A 25,469-nucleotide genomic window follows, 5' to 3' on the forward strand; every position below is an offset into this window, starting at 1 on the left:
TACCCAGTTTCCCACGTCTTCTTGGATTAGATTGGTGACCCTTAATATATGGTTTTCTTTCTCTCGGCATTTCATTTTCCACCATGAATATCGTGGAGAAGATGTTAAATATATTAGCTTTTTCCTCATCATCTACAACCATTCTTTCCTCACAATTTTTTAAGGGGCCTACCTACACTTTCACTTTTGATTATTTTACTATTGATATAGTTGAAGAACAGTTTGGGATTAGTTTTACTCTCCTTAGCAATGTGCTTCTCTGTTTCCTTTTTGGCAGCTTTAATTAGTTTTTTAGATAAAATATTTTTCTCCCTATGGTTTTTTAGAGCTTCAATGGTGCCATCCTGCTTTAGTAGTTTAAAAGCTTTCTTTTTACTGTTAATTGCCCCTCTTACTTCTTTGTTTAGCCACATTGGGTTTTTCCTATTTCTTGTCCTTTTATTTCCTCAAGGCATAAACCACTTACAGTGCCTATTTAGGATGTTCTTAAACATTTCTCATTTATTATCTGTATTCTTATTTCTGAGGACATTTTCCCAGTCAACCAAATTAAGGGCATCTCTAAGCTGGTCAGACTTTGCCTTCCTAAAGTTCAGTGTTTTTGTGACTCCCTGACAAGTCCCCCTAGCAAAAGGCAAGTGAAACTGTACAATATTACGGTCACTATTTCCTAGATGCCCGACAAGCTGCAGATTTGTTATTCTGTCAGGTCTATTAGATAGTATTAGGGCTAAAAGTGCTGCTCCTCTGGTTGGATTCTGCACCAATTGTGAAAGATAATTTTTCTTGGTTATTAGCAGAAATCTGTTGGCTTTATGGGTTTCGCAGGTCTCTGTTTCCCAGTTAATATCCGGGTAGCTAAAGTCCCCCATAACAAGGACCTCATTATTGGTTGCAGCTTCATCTATCTGCCTTCGTAGTAGACTTTCCATGATTTCTGTTATATTTGGGGGGTTGTAGCAGACCCCAATGAGAATTTTGTTACTATTCTTCCCTCCATGTATTTCGACCCATATGGACTCGACATCCTCATTCCCTTCGCTAACATCCTCCCTTAAAGTGGACTTTAGACAAGACTTTACATAAAGACAAACCCCTCCTCCTCTACAATCCTTTCTAAACAGACTGTAACCCCAGTAATAGCTTTCATCTAACCAGGTCTCGGTTATTCCCACTATGTCATAGTTACCTGTAGATATTTCAGCTTCTAGTTCTTCCTTCTTGTGTTTGTCAGGCTTCTGGCGTTTGCTAGCATGCAGTTTAGAGGATTTTGTTCTGCTCCAATCTCCTCCCTGTGGATTGTTTTAGAAATGTTCTTACCTCCCTTCCGAGTATGTTGTCTTGGGTCTTCTTTGCCGCACCTCATATCCTTCATCAGTATATTTTCTGGCTTCATGTTCGAGTCTAAGGTTTTTCTTCACATCCCCTCTTCTTCTAGTTTAAATCCTCCTGATGAGTGTAGCGAGTCTTCTGGCAAGTGTGTTTCCCAGGTTTGTTGAGGTGTAGTCCATCTCTAGCAAGGAGTCCATCGTACAGGTAATTCACACCGTGGTCCTGGAATCTGAATCCTTGTTGACTGCACCATCAATTTTCTTGAATAGTTTGCGGACTCCATTTACAGAGCCCCTAATTGCTAGAAGAGCAGAATCCCCCCTCAAGTGACCCCATTTTGGAAATTATACCTCTTAGGGAATTTATCTACAGGTGTAGTGCCAATTTTGACTCCATGGGTATTTTCCAGAAACAAGCGGCAATTAATGTTGCCGAGTGAAAATTGCAAACTGCCATTGTAGTGATGAGTAGGCTGTAGTGACCAGTATGTTATGCCCAGCCCCTACTTCTGGAGACATGTTTCAGTAAGTTAGGCAGGCTCTCATCGCTTCGGAAATGCCAAATATGTGGATGCTATATGTGGTTTAGGTACACTGTGGGTCTCAGAAGGGAGAGGGGGATCCTTTAGAGCGGCAACCCTGCTGAAGACAAATGTCTCCGTGTGTGTGTGGCACGGTCTATGTTCCCATGGCTAGAAGATCATCTTAGTATGGGAACTCCCAGAGAGGACATACTGGCTTCCTTACCTCTTCTCCATAAGGCCATTGGTTCCTGGCCGATGCATCAGCAGAATCGGTGAGAGTGACGGCAAGATCCTCAGTTCTGTCTAACTCTGCAAGACGTGCACTCTGGTTAAAATCAAGGAGCAGAGATGTTGCTTCTAAAGTTAAAGGGAACCTGTCAGCAGGATGGTTCACAGTAACCTACAGACAGTGTCAGGTCGGCACCCTTATGCTGATTAAAATGATACCTTTGTTGATGAAATCCATCTTGTGGTTGTTAAATCTTAATTTTCAATTTTTAGTTAATGGTATGTTTGTGTCCCAGGGCGGACTGTGGGGGGTCTTCATGTGGTGCTCTGACTAGGCATTCATAATGCAGACTGCTGACAGGTCACTGATCCTTCACTGACCTGCCCCCTAGTTTGCATAAAGAATATCTGTACATACATAAAAAAAGAAATAAAAGATTCTGCAGGTAGGTGCCATGTTTTATGTGCCAATAATAACTGTTCATGTTATTCAGCTAGGGAAAAAATCAATTTGAAAATGGCACCCGCCGCGCCTGCGCAGTATCAGCTATCTGTGTATATAGCTTGATCTGATAGCTTCTACAGCAGCGCCATCTTACGAGAGAGGAAAAAAAAATTCTTCCAAGATGGTGCCGCCGGTGCATGCGCAGTAGCAGTTATCAGATCTCAGCTATATACACCAATAGCTGCTACTGTGCAAGCACGGCGGGCACCATTTTCACATTTTTTTTTTTAGTATGTACAGATACTCATTATGCAAAGTAGGGGTCAGGTCAGTAACGGATCAGTGACCTGTCAGCAGTCTGCATTATGAATACCTAATCAGAGCACCACATGAAGACCCCCCCCATCAGGCGCCCTGGGGCACAAGCATACAGCAATGGCAAACATTAAGAGACCCACCACATCAAAACCCTGTCATGGGCAGCCCAATCTCCAGACCTGAACCCCATTGAAAATCTCTGGAATGTAATCAAGAGGATGATGGATAGTCACAAGCCATCAAACAAAGAAGAACTGCTTAAGTTTTGCGCCAGAAGCAGTGTGAAAGACTGGTGGAAAGCATGCCAAGACTCATTAAAGCTGTGATTAAAAATCACGGTTATTCCACAAAATATTGATTTCTGAACTCTTCCTGAGTTAAAACATTAATATTGTTGTTTGTAAATGATTATGAACTTGTTTTCTTTGCATTATTTGAGGTCTGAAAGCACTGGGTCTTTTTTATTTTGACCTTTTCAGAAAAAAAATACAAAGTTTATTGCTTGGAAATTCGGAGACAGGTCAGAAGTTTATAGAATAAAATAACAATTTACACTTTACTCAAAAATATACCTACAAAGAGAAAAATCGGATAAACAGAACATTTTGGAGTGGTCTCTTTAATTTTTGCCAGAACTGTATCATTAACACAAAACTGAAAATAAAGATTAAAGAACAAACACTAGACGGATTTCATCAACCAAGATATCATTGTAATCAGTATAACGGCACCGACCTGACACTGTGTAGGTTACTGTGCACAATCCTGCTGACAGGTTCCCTTTGAGCTTTGTTCCATTCCCTTCCAGGGAGAGAACATGTACAGGCCAGCTCTGGATGACATACTGGAGAAGGCCTCAAACAAGAAAGCTTTGTCTGAGCCAAAGAACTTCAGGAAAAGATCCCAAGAACAACCCCTTTAATACAGAGGGAAAGGAAAGTCAGGCCAGTGGAGTTACCTCAAATGGGGATGGGAGAGAAACCGTTGTCTCTGACAGAACAAAGGATAAGAGGTCGTATTTCAGAGTTCCTCCCTCAGTGGCACACAATTTGCTCAAGCCCATGGATTTTAAAGTCCGAGAAGTAAAGATTCTCCTATCCTCCGCAAAGGCTGAGAATAACTCGCCTTTCTTCTATGAAATTCTGCAGCGCCCTGATATCCAGCCTACAAGGCTTACTCTCTTCAGGAGTAAAAGGAAGGAGAGCGGCACTTCCAGGGGCTCAATAAAACATGGATTTTAGCAGCAGGCAGGACCCATAGAAGCGCGGCAGCGCGAAACGGCCGTCGTCCTCTTTTGTCCACGTTCTCCCTGTTGTGTCCTGCACATGTTAAAATAAAAGGATCGTTGTTTTTTCAGGGCCGGTGAGTGCACTTTCATTTTTTCTTACTTGGACTAAAACATGGATTTTATTTAGCAAGCCATAAAAAAGTAATACAGGGTTTAAAAAAACGAAGACTTTTCTGGCGTCTAAGACGCCCTTAATCATAGTATACTATTAGAATAACATTAGTCTCTTTTAACCCCTTTCCGACGTTTGCAGTAATAATACGTTCACGTGTCCTGGTATATACTAACGCGGGATGGTTTTTATGTCTACAACAGGGGTCTCACACTGCATTCCTCAAGGAGTGCAAACAGGTCATGTTTTCCGGATTTCCTTGTATTGCACAGGTGATAATTTAATCACCTGCACGGATAATGATTCCAGCACCTTGTGCAATGCTAAGGAAATCTTGAAGACACGCACGGTTCGCGGCCCTCGAGGAATACAGTTTGAGACCCCTGGTCTACACGATCGTACCCGCACACAGGCTGTGTGTGCGGGATCGGTGTCAGCTCATTCTGTCACTTTAACCCCCTACATGCTGCAATCGCAGCATTTCAGGAAATGGCAGAGGGATGACAGCCCATCTGCCCTTGGATCGGAGACCCTGTTGAGTGACACTGGTCCCGATGGTTGCCATTGTGACCCAATGTCATCATGACGACATCCAGGTCACCAGAGCTAGGAAAGTTGCTTGATAATGCTCAGAGCACGATCAGCAACTTTCTCTGACAGTGCAGAGCTGACAGTTTGCATAGTATGGGGATGCTGCTGCATCCCCATGCTATACAAGTGATCAGCCAGCAAAAAAAAGATAGCCCCATAGTGGGACAAAATAAAAAACAAAAAAGGCTTTTTAAATAATTGTCAAAATATAAAAAAATCAAGATATTGTATTCATAAATAAATATTTGTATGAAAAAAATAAAAAAGTTCACATATTTGGTATCGCTTTGTTCACACCGACCTGCGCTATAAAACTATCCCACTAGTTAACCCCTTTAGTGAACACCATAGAAAAATAAAAAATGCCTCATCATACAGCTGAGCAAAAAGTGGAATAAAATGCAATAAAAAAGGGTATAATTAAACATGGTACCGCTGAAAATGTCAACTTGTCCTGCAAAAACCAAGATGCCATACAGCTCCATCAGCGGAAAAATTAAAAAAAAGTTATAATTCTCAGAATAAAGGGATGCAAAAATAATTATTTCTATACATTTTTATTAAGTAAAAGCACCAAAACATTTTTAAAAAATTAGGTATCGCTGTAATCATACTGATCCGAAGAATAAAACTGCCTTATCAATTTTACCACACGCGGAATGACAAACGATCCCCCCCCCCCCAAAAAAAAAAAAAAAAAAAAATCCTAAGTTGCTGGTTTTTGTTCATTCTGTCTCCCAAAAATCTGAATAGAGAGCGATCAAAAAACGTCATGTGTCTGAAAATAGTACCAATAGAAATGTCGACTCGCACCGCAAAAAACAAGCCATGACGTGACTGTGCGCCAAACTATGGAAAGAATGAAGTCGCCAATCACTTATACTGCGTAAAAAATTTTATAAAACACCAAAAAAGGAACAATTCAAGAAAACACACCAAAAACAGGCAGAGATGCTTACCTGTCTGAATAGGCCTCAATACAAATGCACAAGCAGGGTGCAGCGGACCCAAATAAAATAGCAAATGCACAGGTGCAATACCTAATGAAACAGCCAGCCTTCAATCAGGGATTGGCCGTGTGGTACACCAATGCACTAAGATAAAAACTGTATGTGGCGTGTTCACACAAGGAATGCCAGCATCTGGCTCCAGCCTATTAATGACGCCCTATGGCGGGCTGCCCAGTGCTAAAATGCATCCTGTGTGAACAGAGGCCACAGTGTACAGAACCATTTGGGCCCAACTGCACCCTGCAAAAAAATATACGTGCAAAACAAAACATATAAATATATGTAAGGTATTGGTTGCACCCTGCTTGTGCATTTGTATTGAGGCCTATTCAGACAGGTAATCATCTCTGCCTGTTTTTGGTGTGTAAAAAAATTTATAAAACCAATTCTTCACCTGCTGTTCATTTTTTTTTTTTTTTTTTTTTTAATTCTGCCTCCCAAAGACCGCAGTAAGGCTCGGCGCACATTTACCCTGCACTCTGCGCTGAGCACTTGCATTGGTGTTTCCATATAAATCTCTGAAATACATGATTCAGTTGGAACCCCCGGCAGAAGATTCCCTACAGTGAGGCAGATGGAGGCAACGAGGACGCCGTCCGACCTGTGATCCGGCAGTGTCCATCTTTTTAGGATTGCATAAAAGTGCAGCCGGGCACAGTTTTGTGCACTTCTGAAAAGGAGGTCACCACTGAACAGAGGCCAGATAAAGTACAGAGTAACTGCTGCCCCATTATAGTGAAAGGATCCCTCGGGGTTTCATCTGAATCACGTCACTCGAAGATTTAGATGGAAACCCCAAAGTGCAAGGTGTACAGCGCCACATAAATGTGATCCCAAACGTTATGTAAAATGTTCCCAATAAAAGCTTCAACTCAATCCACAAGAAAAGCAAATCCTCACTCAGATCTGTCATCTGTTAACGGAAATATAGGGGGCTTCCACGTTACTGGTAGTACAAAGGCTCTGGAAAAGCAAAATAGCTCCTCACCCGCCAAAAGAAATTCAGCAAACTCTCTGAATCTTCTAATGAATCTTCTAATGGAAAATGGTTTTCCTAGCCACTCTAGCTACCTGTATGTCGACCTTTGTTATTTGAGACCAACATTTAGAAATGTCTTCATCTACTGGGAACTTGTCTTAGTTAGCCACGAATACTTAGCCATTTCTCAGGAGATTCCCACTCCTCCATTGTTAGATTTTGGATGTTTTCGTGTATGGGAAATTCCATTTTATTTTTTTTATGGGAGGCCCCCAAGCATATTTTCCTGAACCGTTTGGATGGTCTTCTCCTCCTCTACTTCCATGGTACTCCTTACCACAGTTAGGAGTTCTTCCTTATTTTTGGAAGAAAAAGCATTAAGCTACTTACGGGTAGCGGCGTTTCTCGGAGGCCCATGACAGCACGACGAGAGAGGGGATCCGCCCATTAGGAACAGGAAACCTACAGATACAAAAGGGCGGCACCTCTCCCCTGCATCAGTTGTATTTCAGAGCCTTGAGAGGACTACCGTGGTTAGTGGCACACAAAAATATACATTATATACAGTTTATATACAATATTATAACCCATATATTGGAACTGGGTATCATACGTGAGATATATACATTATAGGAGGTGCAACCCCCACGTGAAATAGGGAGGGAACTAAGGGTGCTGTCATGGGCCTCCGAGAAACGCCGCTACCCGTAAGTAGCTTAATGCTTTACTCGGACTCCCATGACAGCACGACGAGAGATTTACAGAGATGTAACACTACCTTAGGGAGGTACTATAGCTTGCAGCACCCTTAACCCGAAGGTGAGATCAGAGGAGGCCCCTAAATCCAACCTATAGTGTTTAAAGAAGGTGGACGGGGATGACCATGTGGCCGCCTTACATATCTGGTCGATTGATACTCCAGATTTTTCCGCCCAGGATGTAGCCATGGCTCTGGTGGAATGCGCCCTCAGATTCTGCGGAGTCGGACCCCCACCTGCAGTATAAGCCAAAGAGATAGCCTCCCTAATCCACTTCGCTAGTGTGTACTTTGATACCCTGAGTCCCTTTCTAGGATTTTGGAAAGATAAAAATAACGCATTATCTTTCTTCCATGTATCAGTAACAGAGATGTATTCTAACAGGCATCTCCTAACGTCTAGTGTATGGAGTAGCTCTTCTTTAGGGTTGGAGGGATTGGGAAGGAAAGATGGTAAAACTATCTCCTGTGACCTGTGAAACCGTGATGACACTTTTGGTAAATAGGCTGGGTCCGGTCTGAGGACTACCCTATCTGGCAGAAACTCTGTGTAAGGGGAAATTCTGGAGAGAGCTTGTATGTCCCCTACCCTACGGGCAGATGTTATCGCTACCAGAAATGCTGTTTTAAGGGATAAGGCCTTAATTGAAGCTGATTGTAATGGTTCAAACGGCTCTTTAGTCAATGCTGACAGGACTAGATTAAGATCCCAAGGCATAGATCTATCCTTATGTATGGGTCTAGCCCTACTAGAAGCTTTAATGAACCTTGAGATCCAATAATTATTGGTGATGTTACAGGAAAACAAGGCCCCTAGGGCCGCGACTTGTACCTTTAGGGTACTAGTGGATAGATCTAGCTCTAAGCCCCTTTGCAGGAATTCTAAGATCTGTTTTATAGGAATTCCCTCTTCTAAATTAAAGTCAGAAGAGGCTAGGAATTTCCGCCAGGTTCTAGCATAGATTGTTGTTGTAATCTGCTTTCTACTTTTCATAAGGGTTTCAATCAAATTTGGGGAGAACCCTTTGTCCTTCAGTAACGCCCTCTCAAACTCCATGCCGTTAAATGGAGATTCTTTACTTGAGGATGGCTGATTGGACCCTGGTAGAGTAAATCTGGAATGTCCGGAAGCACCCAGGGGTCCTCCACTGACATGATCCTGAGCCAGGTGAACCAGGCCCTTCTGGGCCAAAATGGGGCAATCAAAATAACTCTTGCCCGATCCTCTCTTATCTTCCTGATTACCAGAGGTATCAAGGCCAGCGGGGGGAACGCATAAGCCAGCCGAAAGTTCCAACTGATCAGAAAGGAGTCTACCTCTAGAGGATTCTCCCTGGGATTTAGGGAACAGAATTTTACTGTCTTTCGATTGTCCCTGGTGGCAAATAAATCCACCTCTGGATGTCCCCATTTGTGGACAATCTGGTCGAACACAAGACCGTTTAGAGACCACTCCCCTTGTCTCAGGGTGCTGCGGCTTAGAAAATCCGCTTTTACATTTTCTTTTCCTCTTATGTGCAGTGCGGTTAAAGATAGAAAATGGTCTTCCGCAGTCTGGAATAGACGATCTGTCACTCATCAGTGATTCGGAATGAGTTCCACCCTGGTGATTTATGTATGCGACCGCCACCTGGTTGTCCGAGAGGATCTTGACGTGATGACCCTGCAGATATGAGAGTAATTTTTTAACTGAAAGTTCAACCGCCATTAATTCTTTTTGGTTGGAGGAGGCTGATGTTAGGGGGTCCCATAGACCCTGAACTATCATGTCATCCATGTGTGCTCCCCAACCTGAAGGGCTAGCGTCTGTCGTTACAATACGTGTCGCCTGTGTCACCCAGGGAACTCCTGACGATAAATTGTCATTGATTAGCCACCATCTAAGAGATGTCAGTGCTTCTGGACCCAAAGTAATCTGACTTTGCAAGGACCCTTGTAAGATTCTGTCATTAACCAGTACCTCGGATTGTAAAGGTCTGGTGTGAAATTGGGCCCAACGGACAGTGGGAATGCACGAGGTTAGAGATCCTAACAGTGACATAGCCTGTCTAAGTGTCATGGATAGATTATCAGTTGCTCTAGACACCTGTTGTTGGATGTGTAATAACTTGTCGGGCGGAAGACAACACTGTTGGGTCTCTGAATTTAACAATAGTCCTAAGAATCTCTGTATTTTCTGGGGCTGTAATCGGGATTTTTCATAATTCACAATCCACCCCAGCTGCTCAAGTTTGGTTGTGGTTGTTTTTAGCTGAGAGAGGCAATGGTCTGCTGAATTCCCAACTATAAGGAAATCATCCAAATAGGGGACAATTAAGATGTCAGACTCTCGTAAGTGCGCCATGACTTCGGCCACTAACTTGGTAAACACCCTAGGAGCCGCTGATAAGCCAAAGGGAAGAGCTCTAAACTGGAAATGACGAATTTGTCCCCCCATTGACACAGCTACCCTCAGGAATCTCTGGAAGTCTTCATGTATTGGGACATGATAGTACGCGTCCTTTAGATCTACAACTACCATGAAGCAGTGTTTAAACAACATTTTTATTGCTGAACCAATTGATTCCATTTTGAACGATTCATTGGTCAGAAAATTATTAAGGTCTTTAAGATTTATGATCGTTCTAAACGATCCATCCGGCTTCTTGATCAGAAAGAGAGGAGAGTAAAATCCCCTCCCTCTTTCTGATACTGGGATTTCAACCAAAACATTCTTGAAGCATAAGTTCGTGACCTCTGCTTCTAAGGCTGCTTGCTCAAGGGGGGAGGAACGTAAAGGGGTTAATTTAAATTTATCTCGAGGCCAGTGATCAAAGTCAAGTCTTAGACCTTTCGCTATGATGCCTCGGACCCATTTACTGTTCGTAATGTCAAACCAAGCTGAGGAGAATGCTGACAGTCTACCCCCCACAGGGATTGCTAGTCATTGGTCCGGTTTTTTCTGTTCTTTCGAGGAACGGCGGGAACATATAGCCCGTACCTCTTCCGCGTCTATCCTCCCATCTAAAACTCTCTCTAGAGGGTGAGGATCCGCGTTTTTTCCCGCGACCAAATCTCCTCTTAATGAAGGGCCTGCGGTAGGATGCTGAAGACGGATTAGGAAATTTCTTCTTATCATCCCCCGCTTTCTCCAGCAACTCATCCAGAGTTGGTCCAAAGAGATATTCTCCTTTACACGGGATGGCGCAGAGCTTAGTTCTGGATTGAATGTCGCCAGACCAGCACTTCAACCATAAAGCTCTACGAGCCGCGTTGGAGAGTCCTGCCGCTCTAGCCGCCATCCTGACTGAGTCCACAGATGCGTCTGACAGAAAGGCCGCAGCATTCTGCATTGTTGGTAAAGCCTTCAGAATGGAATCTCTGGAAGCGCCGTCCTTGAGCTGGGACTCTAACTGATCCAGCCAGACCATTAAAGACCTGGCTGTACATGTCGCGGCAACTGCTGGTCTTAGAGATCCCGCCGCCGTCTCCCAGGTTCCTTTAAGGAAAGTATCTGCCTTTCTGTCAAGGGGGTCCTTGAGGGTCCCCATATCCTCAAATGGCAATGAGGCTTTCTTTGACGCTTTTGCCACCGCCGCATCCAGCTTAGGGGCTTTATCCCATGTTTCCACAACCGGATCATCGAAAGGGTACCTGCGTTTCAACGCTGGCAGAAAGGAACCCTTTTTCTCGGGTTTCTTCCATTCTCGGAGAATCAAGTCTTGGATTTTTTCATTCACCGGGAAAGATCTATGTTTTTTACGATCCAATCCGCTGAACATCATATCCTGCTTTGAGGGCTGCGTCTTGGGCTCTTCTATCCCCATTGTGCCTCTAACAGACTTGACGACTTTGTCAATTCTATCCAGGGGTAGACAGAATCGTCCAGACTCCTCATCTGAAGAAGAGGAGGAAGGACTTGAGTGATAGGCACCCTCTTCTCTTTCTTCCTCCGAAGAATTAGAGTCCAGGGGGGTCCTATGTTTTGAACCTCCCGCTTGGGACAGGGACCGTAGGGATTCCCTTACTTCCAAACGGATCATTTCTTTCAGGTTAGCCGCACTCACAGATTCTTACGCTACCTAGGGGAGGACAATATAGGTGATAACTACTATCTGACCTAATGTCACTTCCACCCAACCACTCCTGTAGACCTCACCGTCTGTTGTATACAGGGGGCACATAATTTTTTGGGACAAGAATCAGGTAAGGGGACCCCACAGAGGGCACATTCCTTATGCTTTGACTTGTCCGTGCTTTTCTTCCCCTAGAATGATAAAGTATAGGGGGCCTGCGTCACAGAGTGAACTTTCACGTAGATCACTTACCCGTGCGCCAAAGTAAGTACCGGAATACGAGGGGGTTCTTTCCTAGCCAAAGCTCTGGATCCTTTTGCGGATGAGCTTCTTCGACTGGACTGGTCGCTTCTGTCCTTGTCTTTGGGCTTCTGACGCACCTCATCCAGCTGCTGCTGCTGCTCACCACCACTCTCCATGATGACTTGCGACCAAAAGCAGGGTTCTGCAGTTGTCACCTGCTTAAATCCCCCTTGGATCCGGTCAGCAGATAGGTCAGCCCCATTGGCTCAGGATACAGCAGGGAGGCAGGAAACCATGTGGGAGAAAACCAGCATCAGGATGCTATGGGCGCCGCCATCTTGGATCGACTGCGCATGCGCAGACACCCGGCGACCCGGAAGCGGCTGTTAACTCCGCCCCCTCACGTCACCGCACTCGGAAATGCTCCAGCACACGCTGAGAGCGGTGCAGGACGCCGGGGACGGACCGCAGTGCTCCGGGAGTTCACCCAGACAGCCCTGACGCCGGCACCACACATTCACCGCACCGCTGCACCACCAATGGGTATACTTACCGGCGCCGACGCTGATGGAGGCAGGAAATCCTCCGGACTCCGCTCCCTGCTGCGAACGCCACCGCGTGCAGTCCAGCCAGGACCACCGTGGCGTCTCCAGGGTTCTCCGCACCGGCCGAGGTAGGAGACCCCCCCGCTACCAGATTCGGTCCGGCCGGCCTGGGCTCCTTTAGTTCATCTGTAGGCACCCGTCCCTTTAGGAACAGGAAACCAACTGATGCAGGGGAGAGGTGCCGCCCTTTTGTATCTGTGTTTCCTGTTCCTAATGGGCGGATCCCCTCTCTCGTCGTGCTGTCATGGGAGTCCGAGTAAATAATATTTTTTATTTTCCTGGGTTACAACTGGGGCTAAGGTTAACTCCTCCTTTTCTAACGGTTCTCCCGGTATAGACATGTGATCCTCCTGGGAATTTGAGTCTATTTCTCCTCTAGCCTAATTTTTGTTTACTTTGCCTTTGAAGGGATCTCAGATGTGGACTGGGAAAAGGAAGCCTGCTCCTCAATAGTTTTATCTGTGCATCCCTGGCATAGTGGTTTTCTATGGGGAGATAAAGCTTCTTTCCACATTTACGGCTTGTCACTTTAGTTTTACGCTTTGGTGCAGGATCCTTGCCCCAGTGAAAGACAGGGGAGAAGGAGAAATAAGGCTAGTATATCATTTGACCTGCACCAAGGAGAGGGACTCATCAATGCCAGAAAAACGTACTCGGACGTTCGGGCTCTGCCAATGTGAAGTTGGAAAAACATAAACCCTCCATGGTATCAGAAAGGATCAGTGCTACCTTAAAGTTTCCTCTGTCCAGGGCACTTAGATACAAGTGACCACACCCTGCCGCTTCATCTCATTAGATGAGACTCCTCCCTTGGATCCAGGTCTGAAAACGAGGGGTGGGGGCCCTTGTAATCACTGGCGGTTATCCTCCGCCGACGCCCGAGTCTGTAACTGGCGCCATAGTGGAATATGCATTACAGAGTGGAACACAACTGGAAGTGACACTATAAGGGAGCACCCGGTGTCTGACGTCACTTCCGGTAATTCAAACGTGCATCAAACATGCGTTCCATAGTGGAATGCAACCAGACCAGGGCATCAGACATCACCAGCTGCACGCCAGCACAAAGGAGAGGAAGAGCAAGGCTGGGGAGCTCAGGGACGCTCCCAGCCTAACACCATACAACTACCGGATGGCGCAGGAAGAATGGGAAGACCCGAGTCCGGACAAACAGGATCAGCATGGAGAGGAGAGGCGAAGCAATAATTCTCCGCCTCCCAGCTTTTCCAGATAAACTTAGCAGTCTCTGCCGCCGGCACAGAGCACCGCAGAATGCCCTCTTTATCCCAATTAGGGCCGGAAAAACCACTGGAGACAGGATGTGGGAGGAGCTGTTTGACCTGTTTCCTGTCCCTATTAGGGTGTGGTGACATCCTCCAGTAGTGCTGTTGTGGAGGGTGATTTTAGAAAATTAGGTTTCAAAAATTATTCTGATGTAAAGTAGACTTGTGGTAAATGTTATTTATTAACTATTTTGTGCGGTATAACCATCTGGTTTAAGGGCATTCATTTTTAAAGAAATGCAAATCATATGGAACACAATGTACCACTAACATAAAGTACAGTATGTCCTGAAAAAAAATAAAAATTTCACCATAACTGGGATACGTTGAAGTGTTCCAGAGTTATTACCCCATAAAATGACACTGGTCAGAATTGAAAAAGTGGGCCTGGTCAGGAAGGTGAAAAAATAGGCTTGGGGTTTAACAGCAGCAATTGGAGCATGCTCTGGTTGCTGTAAGCGGCGGCTCTTTGGCTGTATAACATAAGAGTGTGTGGTTTTGTATTGACATGACATTATCAATTGTGTAGCGCCTCCCGATTTTACGGAGAGGCTGATATTTTGGTTAATCTTAAGTTATAGCTGCTTTATTGACACAGTATATACAGTATATGTGAGAGAACTCCTGGAAAATGTAGCCACTTCCTGATCACATGGGACGAGCTGCTGGCCGTCCGCAGAAAGTGAAGAGACCAAAGCTGAAGACAGGTGATGTGCACCGATGTGGTTAAAGGGAATCTGTCACCTCATTTCTCGCATACTAGCTGCAGCCACCGCCATTAGGGACTTATCTACAGCATTCAGTAGACATTCATGAGCCACGACAGAAGCAAGTAACAGGACGTCATCGCATGAAGATGAGAGCGTGGATCCGGACCTGCACTGCTGCACATCAGACCCGGACCGCACCAGACCGCCCCTGGGTGAGTACAATCTAACTTATTTTTCTTATCTTTCAAGTTACGTCGGGGCTTATCTACAGCATTACAGAATGCTGTAGATAAGCCCCTAATGGCGGTGGCCACAGCTTATACACGAAAAATGAGTTGATAGATTCCCTTTAAAATAGAGATTTTTGGTACGCACTGTAAAATCTTTTTCTTGGAGCCTTAAAGGGACTGTCACCTGAATTTGGAGGGAACAATTTTCAGCCATAGAGGCGGGGTTTTCGGGTGTTTGATTCACCCTTTCCTCACCCGCTGGCTGCAATATTGGATTGAAGTTCATTCTCTGTCCTCCGTAGTACATGCCTGCACAAAGCAATCTTGCCTTACGCAGGCGTGTACTATGGAGGACAGAGAATGAACTTCAATCCAATATTGCAGCCAGCATGCAGCCAGCGAGTAAGGAAAGGGTGATTCAAATACCCGAAAACCCCGCCTCTATGGCTGAAAATTGTTCCCTCCAAATTCAGGTGACAGAGTCCCTTTAAGTGGGGGACACAAAAGGGAAAAAAAAAGGAAAAAAGCTCCTCAGCAGTATACACCCGCCGACTGGCACAAAGCACCTCAGTTAGTTAAAGCAGTAGGAGAAGCAACCAACACTCAACATATGTACCAATAACAACTAAGGCACATAAGCCCAATAGAGGTACAAAACAGTTAGGGAGGGTGCTGTGTTCCCCAATGAAGGCGCCAAGAGAGATTTTACAGTGAGCACCAAAAAACCCGCTTTCTTTATCGCTTCATTGGGGGAACACAGGTAGCCAAGGGACATCCTAAGCAGGACCAAGGGAAGGAAAACAAAGAATGCAAAGAAAAACTGATTTAGTTCGGCCGATGCGTAACCGCCGCCTGCAGCACCTTCCTACCCAGGCCTGCATCAGACGAGGCATGGGTATGAAACCCTGTAAAACCTCACGAAGGTGTGCAAAGATGACCAGGTCGTGGCCTTACATATCTGTTAAGCAGAGGCCTGGTGATAAACTACCCAGGAAGCTCCCACCTCCTGGGTGGAGGGAATCTTTACCCCGGAAGAGGCTGTTTGTCCTGAACGCGATATGCCTCCAATATTGCCAAACAAATCCAACAGGCAGTAGTGGACTAGGAAGCCACTTACGACGACTTTCAGAGATGACAAATAGGGCATCAGAGTGGCGAAAGGGAGCAGTCCTTGAAAGGTAGGCTCGAATAGCTCTGACCAGATCCAACTTCTGGAGGGACTTCTCCAGGGGATGGACCAGAGAGGGACATGGAGAAGGAAGGCCAATTTCTTCTTTATGAAATGAAGAGACCACCTTAGGCAAGAAAGAAGGAATGGGTCTGAGAACTACCTTGTCCTGATGTAGAATCAGGAACGAAGAACGGCAGGATAATGCTGCTAACTCAGAGACGAGAACCTAGATTTGGTTGGAAAAGGATAGACAATGCAGAAACTTGACTCTTAAGGGTACTAAGTAGTGATGAGCGAGTGTACTCGCTCTCCGAGTATTTATGACTGTTCAGAGATTAAGTTTTCATCGCCTCAGCAGCATGATTTACAGCTATTAGCCAGCTTGATTACATGTGGGGATTACTTAGCAACCAGGCAACCCCCACATGTACTCAGCCTGGCTAATAGCTGTAAATCATTCAGCTGCCGTGATGAAAACAAACAATCTCCCAACACTAACAAATACTCGGAGGTCACCCAAGCATGCTCGGGAAAACCCGAGCAAAGAGTACACTCGCTCATCACTAGTACTACGTGATAGCCAGAGTCAAGACCTGCTTGGAGAAAACCCAGGATGGAGTTAAGGGAAAAGGACAGAGACCAAATTGTTGTCCTCATTCCACCGAAAGAAGGCCTTCCAGTATCTGTGATAGATACGCGAGAATGCTGGTTTTCTCACCCTAATCATGGGCTGAATGACCCGATGGGAAAAAACGGTGTCCTTTAGGACTGCGGCCTCAACGGCCATGCCGTTAAGCTGAGAGCTGAACTCTGTTGGAAGAGGGGACCTTGAGAGAGGAGATCTAGATTGTCTGGAAGCTTTCAGGGGACATCCATGAGCAAGTTCACCAGCTCCGCGTACCAGGCCCTTCTTGGCCAGTCTGGAGCCATGCGAATTACAGGAATTCCCTCCACCTTTATCTTTTTCATGACTCTCGGCATTAAGGGGAGAGGCAGAAAAAGATAAGGCAGCTGGAATTTGGACCACAGGATTACTAGAGCATCGAAACCGATGGCTAACGGATCTGGGACCTGACTACAAACTGAGGAACCTTGTGGTTCACCCAAGACGCCATCATGTCGACGTCCAGGGTGCCCCATCTTTGGCATATCTGGTTGAAGACGGCGGGGTTGAGAGACCACTTGCTTGATGCGAGGCCCTGACAACTTAGAAATTTGGCTGCCCAATTTTCCATCCCCGGAATATACACGGTTGATATGGCGGGAATGTGACGCTCCGCCCATAATAGAATCCTTGCTACCTCCCCCATGACCCGTTTGCTGCGAGCCTTGATGGTTTATGTAAGCCATGGCAGTGGCGTTGTCTGGACCAGCTGGCCTGCGAGGAGGGTCTGCTAGTAGCGAAGGGCAAATAAAATTGCCCTGATCTCCAGGTGATTGATGGGGAGAGCGACTTCTTGGGATTTCCAGCAACCCTGCGCTGTGTGATGATGAAAAACAGCTCCCCAACTGAGGAGACTGGCGTCGGTGGTGATGACCTGCCACCAGGAAAGCAGTCTTCGTGTCCCAAGCAGACAAGAGGGCCAACTTAAGAGGACAGGTATGGAACTTGGCAAAGGGCATGGCCTCCATTGCAGCAATCAATTTCCAGAGAACTCTCATACAGAACCGTAGGGGGGAGTGAAGATGATTGCCTTAGGGCATGGACTCCCTGAAAGAGAGAACTTCTCCCCTGGAAGGAAGACACGGGTTTGGACCGTGTTGAATCTCATGCCCAGAAACAGCAGGCGCTGCGCTGGAGTCAGGGGAGGACTTCTCCCTGTTGACTATCCAGCCGAGACAGACCAGAGTGTCCAGGGTGATCTGAAGACTCTGGTTTCAGTCTATACGGGATGGCCCTTTGATCGTTCAAGTAAGGGATTATGAGAATCCCCTTGGAACGAAGGATAGCCATGACCTTCGTGAACTGATAGTGGTCCTCCTGTATCCCAAACCGGAGGAATCTCTGATGCTGAACATAAACAGGAATGTGGAGATAAGCATCCTGGCATCCTGAATGTCTACAGATCAAAGAAATTCCCCTGGTTCCATGAAGGCGTTTACCAAATGTAGGGACTCCATCCTGAAATGAATGATCCGAACGTGACGGTTCAATCTCTTGAGGTCCAAAATCAGACTGAGAGACCCGTCTTTCTACAGGACTAGATAAAGATTGGAGTAGAGCCCTGAAAACGACGTGTGCGCGTACTAGGGAAGAGAAGGCCTTAAGAATACCTGGGGGCCTGAGCTGGGAGTCTTGGCGGTCGAAACAAAGAAACATCTTCCTGGGGGGGGGAGGGAGAAAAGTCGATTTTGTAGCCAGAAGTCACAATCTCTGACCCAGGCATGGTCAAACCACCGACAACCAGGAGTTCTGGAAGAGAAGCCGGCATCCCACCCTGGAGAGATTCCCATGTGGGGGTGACCCGTCACGCCGAGGAGAACCTGTTGGTGCGGGACCCTGAGGGCTTGGAGGAGTGACCCTTTGGCCTCCAGTGAAGTGCAGGTCTGAAGGACGGCTTCTTCCTTTCCCTTTGGACGGAAGAGTGGTCCTGCTAGGAGGAAGACCCTGATAGAGAGAAGGGCCAAAAGGAACGAAATTGGAGTGATCTCTTCCTATTGAAAGGACGTTTAAGTTTGGACTGGGGAGGAGAAGTGCTCCTCCCGCCGGTAGCATCCGTGATTATTTGATCCAGCTTGGACCCAAACAGTCTTAAGCCTTGGAAGGAAAGGTTAGTAAGGGAATTTTTTGACGGTGGATCCGCATTCCATGCATTCAACCAGAGAATGCGGCATATTGCAACAATGTTGCTGGTAGCCCTGCTGGAACAACTGGGCGCATCCAAGGAGGCATTCAGAAGATATTTGCTGGAATGGGCAATCTGGTCTGCCAAGTCGGCCAGCAAATCCGGAGAGGCTCCCGCTAGAATACCCTGACAAAGCATTCGTGCCCAGGCAGACATGGACTTTGCCACCCATGTGGAGGCAAAACTGGGACAGAGGGAGACGCCAGCCGCTTCAAAGGCTGACTTAGCCGTTGAGTCCTTAAGAGATGCACTGTCCGGTAGAGACAAGACTGTCTTGGAAGACAGAAGAGAAACCGGCAGGTCTACATTAGGGGACTCTGTCCATCTACTAACGAGGTCTGGGCTAAAGGATGTCTAGCTGCTTCCTTCCCAGGAAGCGCTTTTCGTGGTGTTCCCAGTGTTTAGACATGACTGCTTGAAATTCCCTGTGACTGGGAAAGGTCCGGGAAGGACGTTTCACTCGTTTGAAAGAAATTGAGTGCTCCTGCGTAGGAACCTTGTCCTCCTTCAGATGAAGAGTTTGGCTCATAGCCAAGATAAGGCTATTGACCATATCCTGCATTTTTTGAGACCTGGTCTGTATCAGACTCAGACTGGGAATACACATCTGATCCAAAAGCCATCTCTGAGGAGGGGGCATGGGATAAGGAAGGCACCCTGGAGGATGCAGAGGGACCCGGAGAATTGGAGAGAGCCCACTTCCTTGACTTTGTACACGATCTGTCCATGTGAAGGTCGTGGCCACGTGCATGCGAATCACCATGAGAGGCGTTCGGAGCACTGGTGCCGGTGGACAAGTGTGGAAGTCGCTCTAGGACCTGGACCTGAGACTGTGATACTTATATCAGGTCAACTATGACATAGCATCAACCCAGTCCGGAGGAAGGGGTTTGCCCTCATCCCCAGTGATAGGAGGCTCCTGTGCGGCAGATATGGTAGAAGGGCTGCAGGATAGGAAGAAAGGAGAAGGCTGACCTGAAGACCACTTTCTTTTGCAGAGGGCACAGGTGTAATGGATCACAGTAGGCTTAGATGGGCAAAAAGAAGCCTCTCTAGGGTTGGGTTTAAGTCTAGCCTTGGTAATACTGCGGTGAAGGGCTATATAGGACAGAAAAAGGAGAGAGCGCAAAGCCTAACCGATATCAGCAATGATCAACAGTGACTGTGTGGCTGGCTGTGTCCCCCTGTGACAGATGTCAGCAGGTTAGATGCAGAGAGGTCCGATGCTGAGGGCGCAGGAGATGGCAGAGGACAGGTGCAGATAAAGGCAGTGTCTCAGACAGGATTCCAATCTGGTGAGGCACAAGCTCTGACAGAGCATTGGCTGTGAGGCGTTACAGCAAGCAGGATGCACTGCGGTGGGCGTGACTGATATGCCGGCTGGTGAGAAATGAAAGTACCCCTCCGATTGGTTGAATCGCCAGGGGTGTGTACCGGCAGTGAAAGGAAGCTCCGTGATAGGAGCTTAAACGCGCGCTGTGAAGTGGGGGGCGTGGCCAGATCCAATCAGGAGAGAGGAGGAAAGGGCGAGACCCCCTATTGGGCTGAAAAGAACACCGGATTTAAAAGCGCGGTGGTGAGTGGCCAGGGGAAGCGGGGAGGAGGCGCGGCCAGGAAAAAAGGAGGCGTGTGGCCCAAAGTCTGAGACTGGCCAGGGAGAAAATGGTCGTGGCTGTGCGAGGATTACTGCACTAAAGCCGCCCGGCCCCATGTGGTGTAGGGACAGTAAAGCTTTCCAGCCCGCTGCGCGCAGCTGTGGGGAGGGAAACATACATACCTGCAAGGCGAGTCCCTGTCCCTCTTCACCAATGAGGATGCCATCGGGTGGATGAGGGACACTGGTATGAGAAATCCTCCTTCCCACACCATTTCCAAACTGTGCAGAAGACAGCGTCAACCCCTTATAGAAGGGGGAAGGCCACCACAGTCTTCCTCCCAGCTGTCTGGGGATTTATTCTGACGGAATTTAGGCTGAACTGGATGGACAAATGTTTTTTTTTCGGCCTTGCTAACCATGTTACTATGTCTCCGAGGAGAGGTGTGGGGAAAGGCTAGGACCGGGCCAACCAGGAATCACCCTGAAGCACCCGTGAAGGTGACAGGGTATCAGGTCCTGCCTTGCGGGTCCGAAAGTGTGCGATGTGGGTGACACCACACTGCTCTCTCGGTCGCATTGATACGGGAAAACAGGGTGAGAAACTACACCCTGTTACCCTAAGAAAAATAAACCTGAAAAACAATGGAAAAACATTAATAAACATGACAGGAAACCTGAAAATGTGGATCTAGGATCAGATCCAGGTCCTCTTCCTGACACTATGCAAAAACTGAGGAGCTTTGTATACTGCTGAGGAGCTATTTTCCTTTTTTGCATAGTGTCAGCCTCCTAGCGACAGCAGCTTACACCCATGTTTACCAGTGTCCCCCAATGAAGCATTAAAGAAAAGAATGTGCATTACTCCAGAGATTTATTTTTCCAGTTCCTGGGATACCCCATTAAGATCAGTCTTTGAGCATCATATTTTATTCAGTGTTTTGTGCCCATGACCTAAATGAACACCATCTAATCTGTTTAGTTACAATTTATTGTCTTAATTCTCTCAATATACAGATGTTAGAGTCTTTTACACACACACAAAAAAAAAATGATAACATAAGTCCCGCAATCAGGACCTACTGGGTAAAGCCTCTTTTGTATAAGCGATGTTAATGACGTAGGTTTTTCGCTCCAAGTGACTTAAATGGCTTGTACTTGACACAAAAAAGTACCCTTCACGCACACACGCACATACAATATAAGAGTTTCCCAGATTTTCACAGAAAACCTGGAACCGTCCACCAAAATATTACATGTATCTGTCCAGAGCTAATTACAGCTGAAGTCCAGCAAAACCCCAACAGCGGGCAATTTAAGTGGCCACCATATGTGTCTTCTTGCTGGAATGTGCACGAAAATATCCATGATTTCAGGAGGTGGAGACACAAACTAAGTGCTTTAAAAAAAAAAAAAAAAAAAAAAAAAAAAATCGATATAGAAGAGCGTTAAAGAAGGGTCAGACAACCACATACGTGAGGATCTCAGGCAGCACTTGCACTTTGAAGAACGGACACTTCTAACCTTGACGGTGTTCTCCAGATTATTTTGTCATTTCTGGAGGAAAAGAAATAGTTTGGGAAGTTTATTAAAAAAAAAAACAAAAAAAACTTCTTAAAAGAAGCAAAAAAGTGTAAAATCACAAGTTACTTTTGATGGATCGGCTAGGAAGGGTTATTGAAGAAAGCGCCTAATTTCACTAAATAAAAACAGAATGGACAAAAAAAATAAAATAAAAGAGCAGCAGACAATGTAGTGGCTGCCAAAGGGTCTTTTGATACATTGCACATTAGGAGAGAATGGGTTAACGACATTTCGCCACCTCCTCTCGGGCCCCTTTTCCTATCTCCACAGGCCGGCATAGTTTCCATGGAGTCCAGTTGGTAAAGGACCGCCAGCCACAAAGAGTTTTGTTCCGGACGAGTCGTAGCAGTGGGTGTAAACAGCGTTGGGGCAGCAGTCAATATCTGAGAAGTAATTCCTCCACATATCATTGTGATTCTATAAAGAGACAGGAAAAAGCTAAAAGTTACCTTCCTGGCATAATAAGAACCCAATATTTGAGAAAAAGCAGGAGCTACGGCAGCAGTCTACAGTGAGAATTCAGATGAAATCTGCTGCCTATAAAAGTCTATGGAGAGGAGTGGGAGAAAGAGCTCAAGGGAGACAACTAGCTGAGACAGAGAAGCCAAGGTTCCCCAAATATTATAAATATTTTGCAACTGGTGGAGTCATTTATTAACCCCTTTCTGAAATGTAACAGGACCAAGGAGAAGGCCATGGAGCTGATCCTGTACCAAATACAGTGGGGATAATAAGTATTTGATACACTGCCGATTTTTCAAGTTTTCCCACCTACAAAGAATGGAGAGGTCTTTAATGTTTATCATAGGTACACTTCACCTGTGAGAGACAATCTAAAAATAAACAGAAAATCGCATTGTATGATTTTTACATAATTAATTTGCATTTTATTGCATGAATTAAGTATTACAATACAACATGAATATGGACCCGACTCCACTCCCATAGGGGTGGAGTCGTATATTCATTACTGTAATGAGCGGTACCATGTGACCGCTTAATACAGGAAGAAGCTGCCGGCGCCCGGAGAACCAGGGACCTGCAGGGACGGCGCCAGGAGCAGGTGAGTATAACAGGGGCATATTCGCCTGTCCCACTGTCAGCGCCGCTCCGTCTTCCGCATCCTCTGCAGTGACGCTCAGGTCAGAGGGCGCGATTAGTGTGCGCGCCGCCCTCTGCCTGAACAGTCAGTGCAGAGGACGCGGAAGACACATCGGCGCTTGGCGGTGAAACGTGGGACAGGTGAATATAGCAAGTGCAGGGTGCCTGAGCGACGAGAGGCGAGTATGTGATGTGAGCATATGGGGCAAATATCTCTATTGAGCATCTTATATGGCCATAATCAGCATTTGTGCAGCATTATATGGGGGCAAATATCTCTATGGAGCATCTTATGGGGCCATAATCAGCATTTGTGCAGCATTATATGGGGGCAAATATCTCTATGGAGCATCTTATGGGGCCATAATCAGCATTTGTGCAGCATTATATGGGGGCAAATATCTCTATGGAGCATCTTATGGGGCCATAATCAGCATTTGTGCAGCATTATATGGGGGCAAATATCTCTATGGAGCATCTTATGGGGCCATAATCAGCATTTGTGCAGCATTGTATGGGGCAAATGTCTGTATGGAGCATCTTATGGGGTCATAATCAGCATTTGTGCAGCATTATATGGGGCATATTTTAATAAGGAGCATCTTATGGGGCCCATTATAAACAGTATGGAGCATTATATGGGGCGTATTTTGTATGGAGCATTAATAATAATAATAATCATCTTTATTTTTATATAGCGCTAACATATTCCGCAGCGCTTTACAGACATTATCATCGCTGTCCCCAATGGGGCTCACAATCTAAATTCCCTATCAGTATGTCTTTGGAATGTGGGAGGAAACCGGAGTGCCCGGAGGAAACCCACGCAAACACGGAGAGAACATACAAACTCTTTGCAGATGTTGTCCTTGGTGGGATTTGAACCCAGGACTCCAGCGCTGCAAGGCTGCAGTGCTAACCACTAAGCCACCGTGCTGCCCGTGCTGCATTATATGGGGCCATAATGAACTGTATGGAGCATTATATGGGGCTCCCGATTCAATATGGATATTCAAATAATACTTAACCTACTGATGTCTCAATTAATTTTACTTTTATTGGTACCTATTTTTATTTTTGACATTTACCGGTAGCTGCAGCATTTTCCACCCTAGGCTTATACTCGAGTCATTAAGTTTTCCCAGTTTTTTGTGGCAAAATTAGGGGTCTCGGCTTATACGGTATTTCATGCAATTTAATAATTTAAAAATCATACAATATTTTTCTGGATTTTATTTTTAGATTCGGTCTCCGTTGAAGTGTACCCACGATAAAAATTACAGATCTCTCCATTCTATTTAGGTGGCAAAATCGACAGTATCAAATACGGTACTTATTTTTCTCACTGTATGGTAGAAGCTGGCTGGGTTATTCAGCTCTGACTGACGCTATTAACCTCTTAAATGTTGCTGTCTCTCTGACCAGGACATTTATGGAGTATGATAGAACCACTGGGCACCCATAGCCCTCTGTGCTCACACTGCTCCTTTGGGTCTCAGAAAATTCCAACACTGACAAAAAAAAAAAAAAAAAGAAAGAAAACCACAACTTTGTTATCGCTGTACCAGTAATTATTATTATTATTTTTTTTTAAACATTGCGATTATAAAAACAAAGCCCAAACAAACAAGTGTAAAAAAAATTATAATTGCGTTTTGTTTTTATTTTTTTTCCCCTTCACCATTTCACCCCCAATGTCGACGCAAAAATGATAAAAGTTGTGACTCTGAAGGGGGGGGGGAAATAGTGCAAAATTGGAAAATTGACGTTACGAATGGGTTAAAGGGAGAAGGGGACGTTGGTAAAGGGAGGGGGGTGAAGGACCATCATCAAGCAGCACGGGAGAATTCCCTTTCCTGTTAGGCCTCTTTCACCCTTCCGTTTTTTACAATTAGTCACAATCCGTCAAAATGTTGAAAAGACGGATCCTGTGCAGATTGAAAAAAACGGGTGCACTGGGTCCGTTTTTTTGACGGACCCGTCGAGGCTATGTGCACACGTTGCGTATGCGTCTTCGCTGCGTTTTTCCACTGCGAAAATGCATACACAACGCATGTTAAAAATAATAAAAAAAAAAAATTAAAAAAAATCGTGATATTCTTACCTTCCCGATGCTCACGATGCTGCCAGCAACTCCCGTTCCCAATAATGCCTTGCGAGCAATGACCTGTGATGATGCAGCGGTCTCGCGAGATTTCTACGTCATCGGGTCATTTCGCAAGGCATTACTGGGAACGGGAGCTGCCGGCAGCATGGGGAAGGCTGCGGGGGACGCCGGAAGGTAAGAATATCACGATTTTTTTTTTTTTTTTATTATTTTTAACATTATATCTTTTTACCATTGATGCTGCATAGGCAGCATCAATAGTAAAAAGAGAGAGCGAGAGAGAATTTCCCTGACGGGAAATTCTTCCACCCATGGTCAGTTGCAAGAGACGGCATCCGTCGCTGGATTCCTGCTTTT

At 45.8% G+C, this 25,469-nt stretch overlaps 1 protein-coding gene across 2 annotated transcripts in view; it reads right to left on the reverse strand.

The window, feature by feature from the left end:
* Positions 1 to 21,293: 21,293 nt before the first annotated feature.
* DCAF12 (DDB1 and CUL4 associated factor 12) overlaps positions 21,294 to 25,469 on the reverse strand; it is a 28,173-nt gene continuing 23,997 nt past the window's right edge. For both annotated transcript variants that reach the window (XM_077284419.1, XM_077284411.1), the window contains exon 9: positions 21,294 to 22,321. In XM_077284419.1, the coding sequence (XP_077140534.1) occupies positions 22,163 to 22,321 (159 nt within the window). In that variant the 3' untranslated portion in view covers positions 21,294 to 22,162. The remainder of the gene's footprint in view (positions 22,322 to 25,469) is intronic.

This window comes from Ranitomeya variabilis, chromosome 1, assembly GCF_051348905.1.
Source record: "Ranitomeya variabilis isolate aRanVar5 chromosome 1, aRanVar5.hap1, whole genome shotgun sequence".
Taxonomy (NCBI): domain Eukaryota; kingdom Metazoa; phylum Chordata; class Amphibia; order Anura; family Dendrobatidae; genus Ranitomeya; species Ranitomeya variabilis.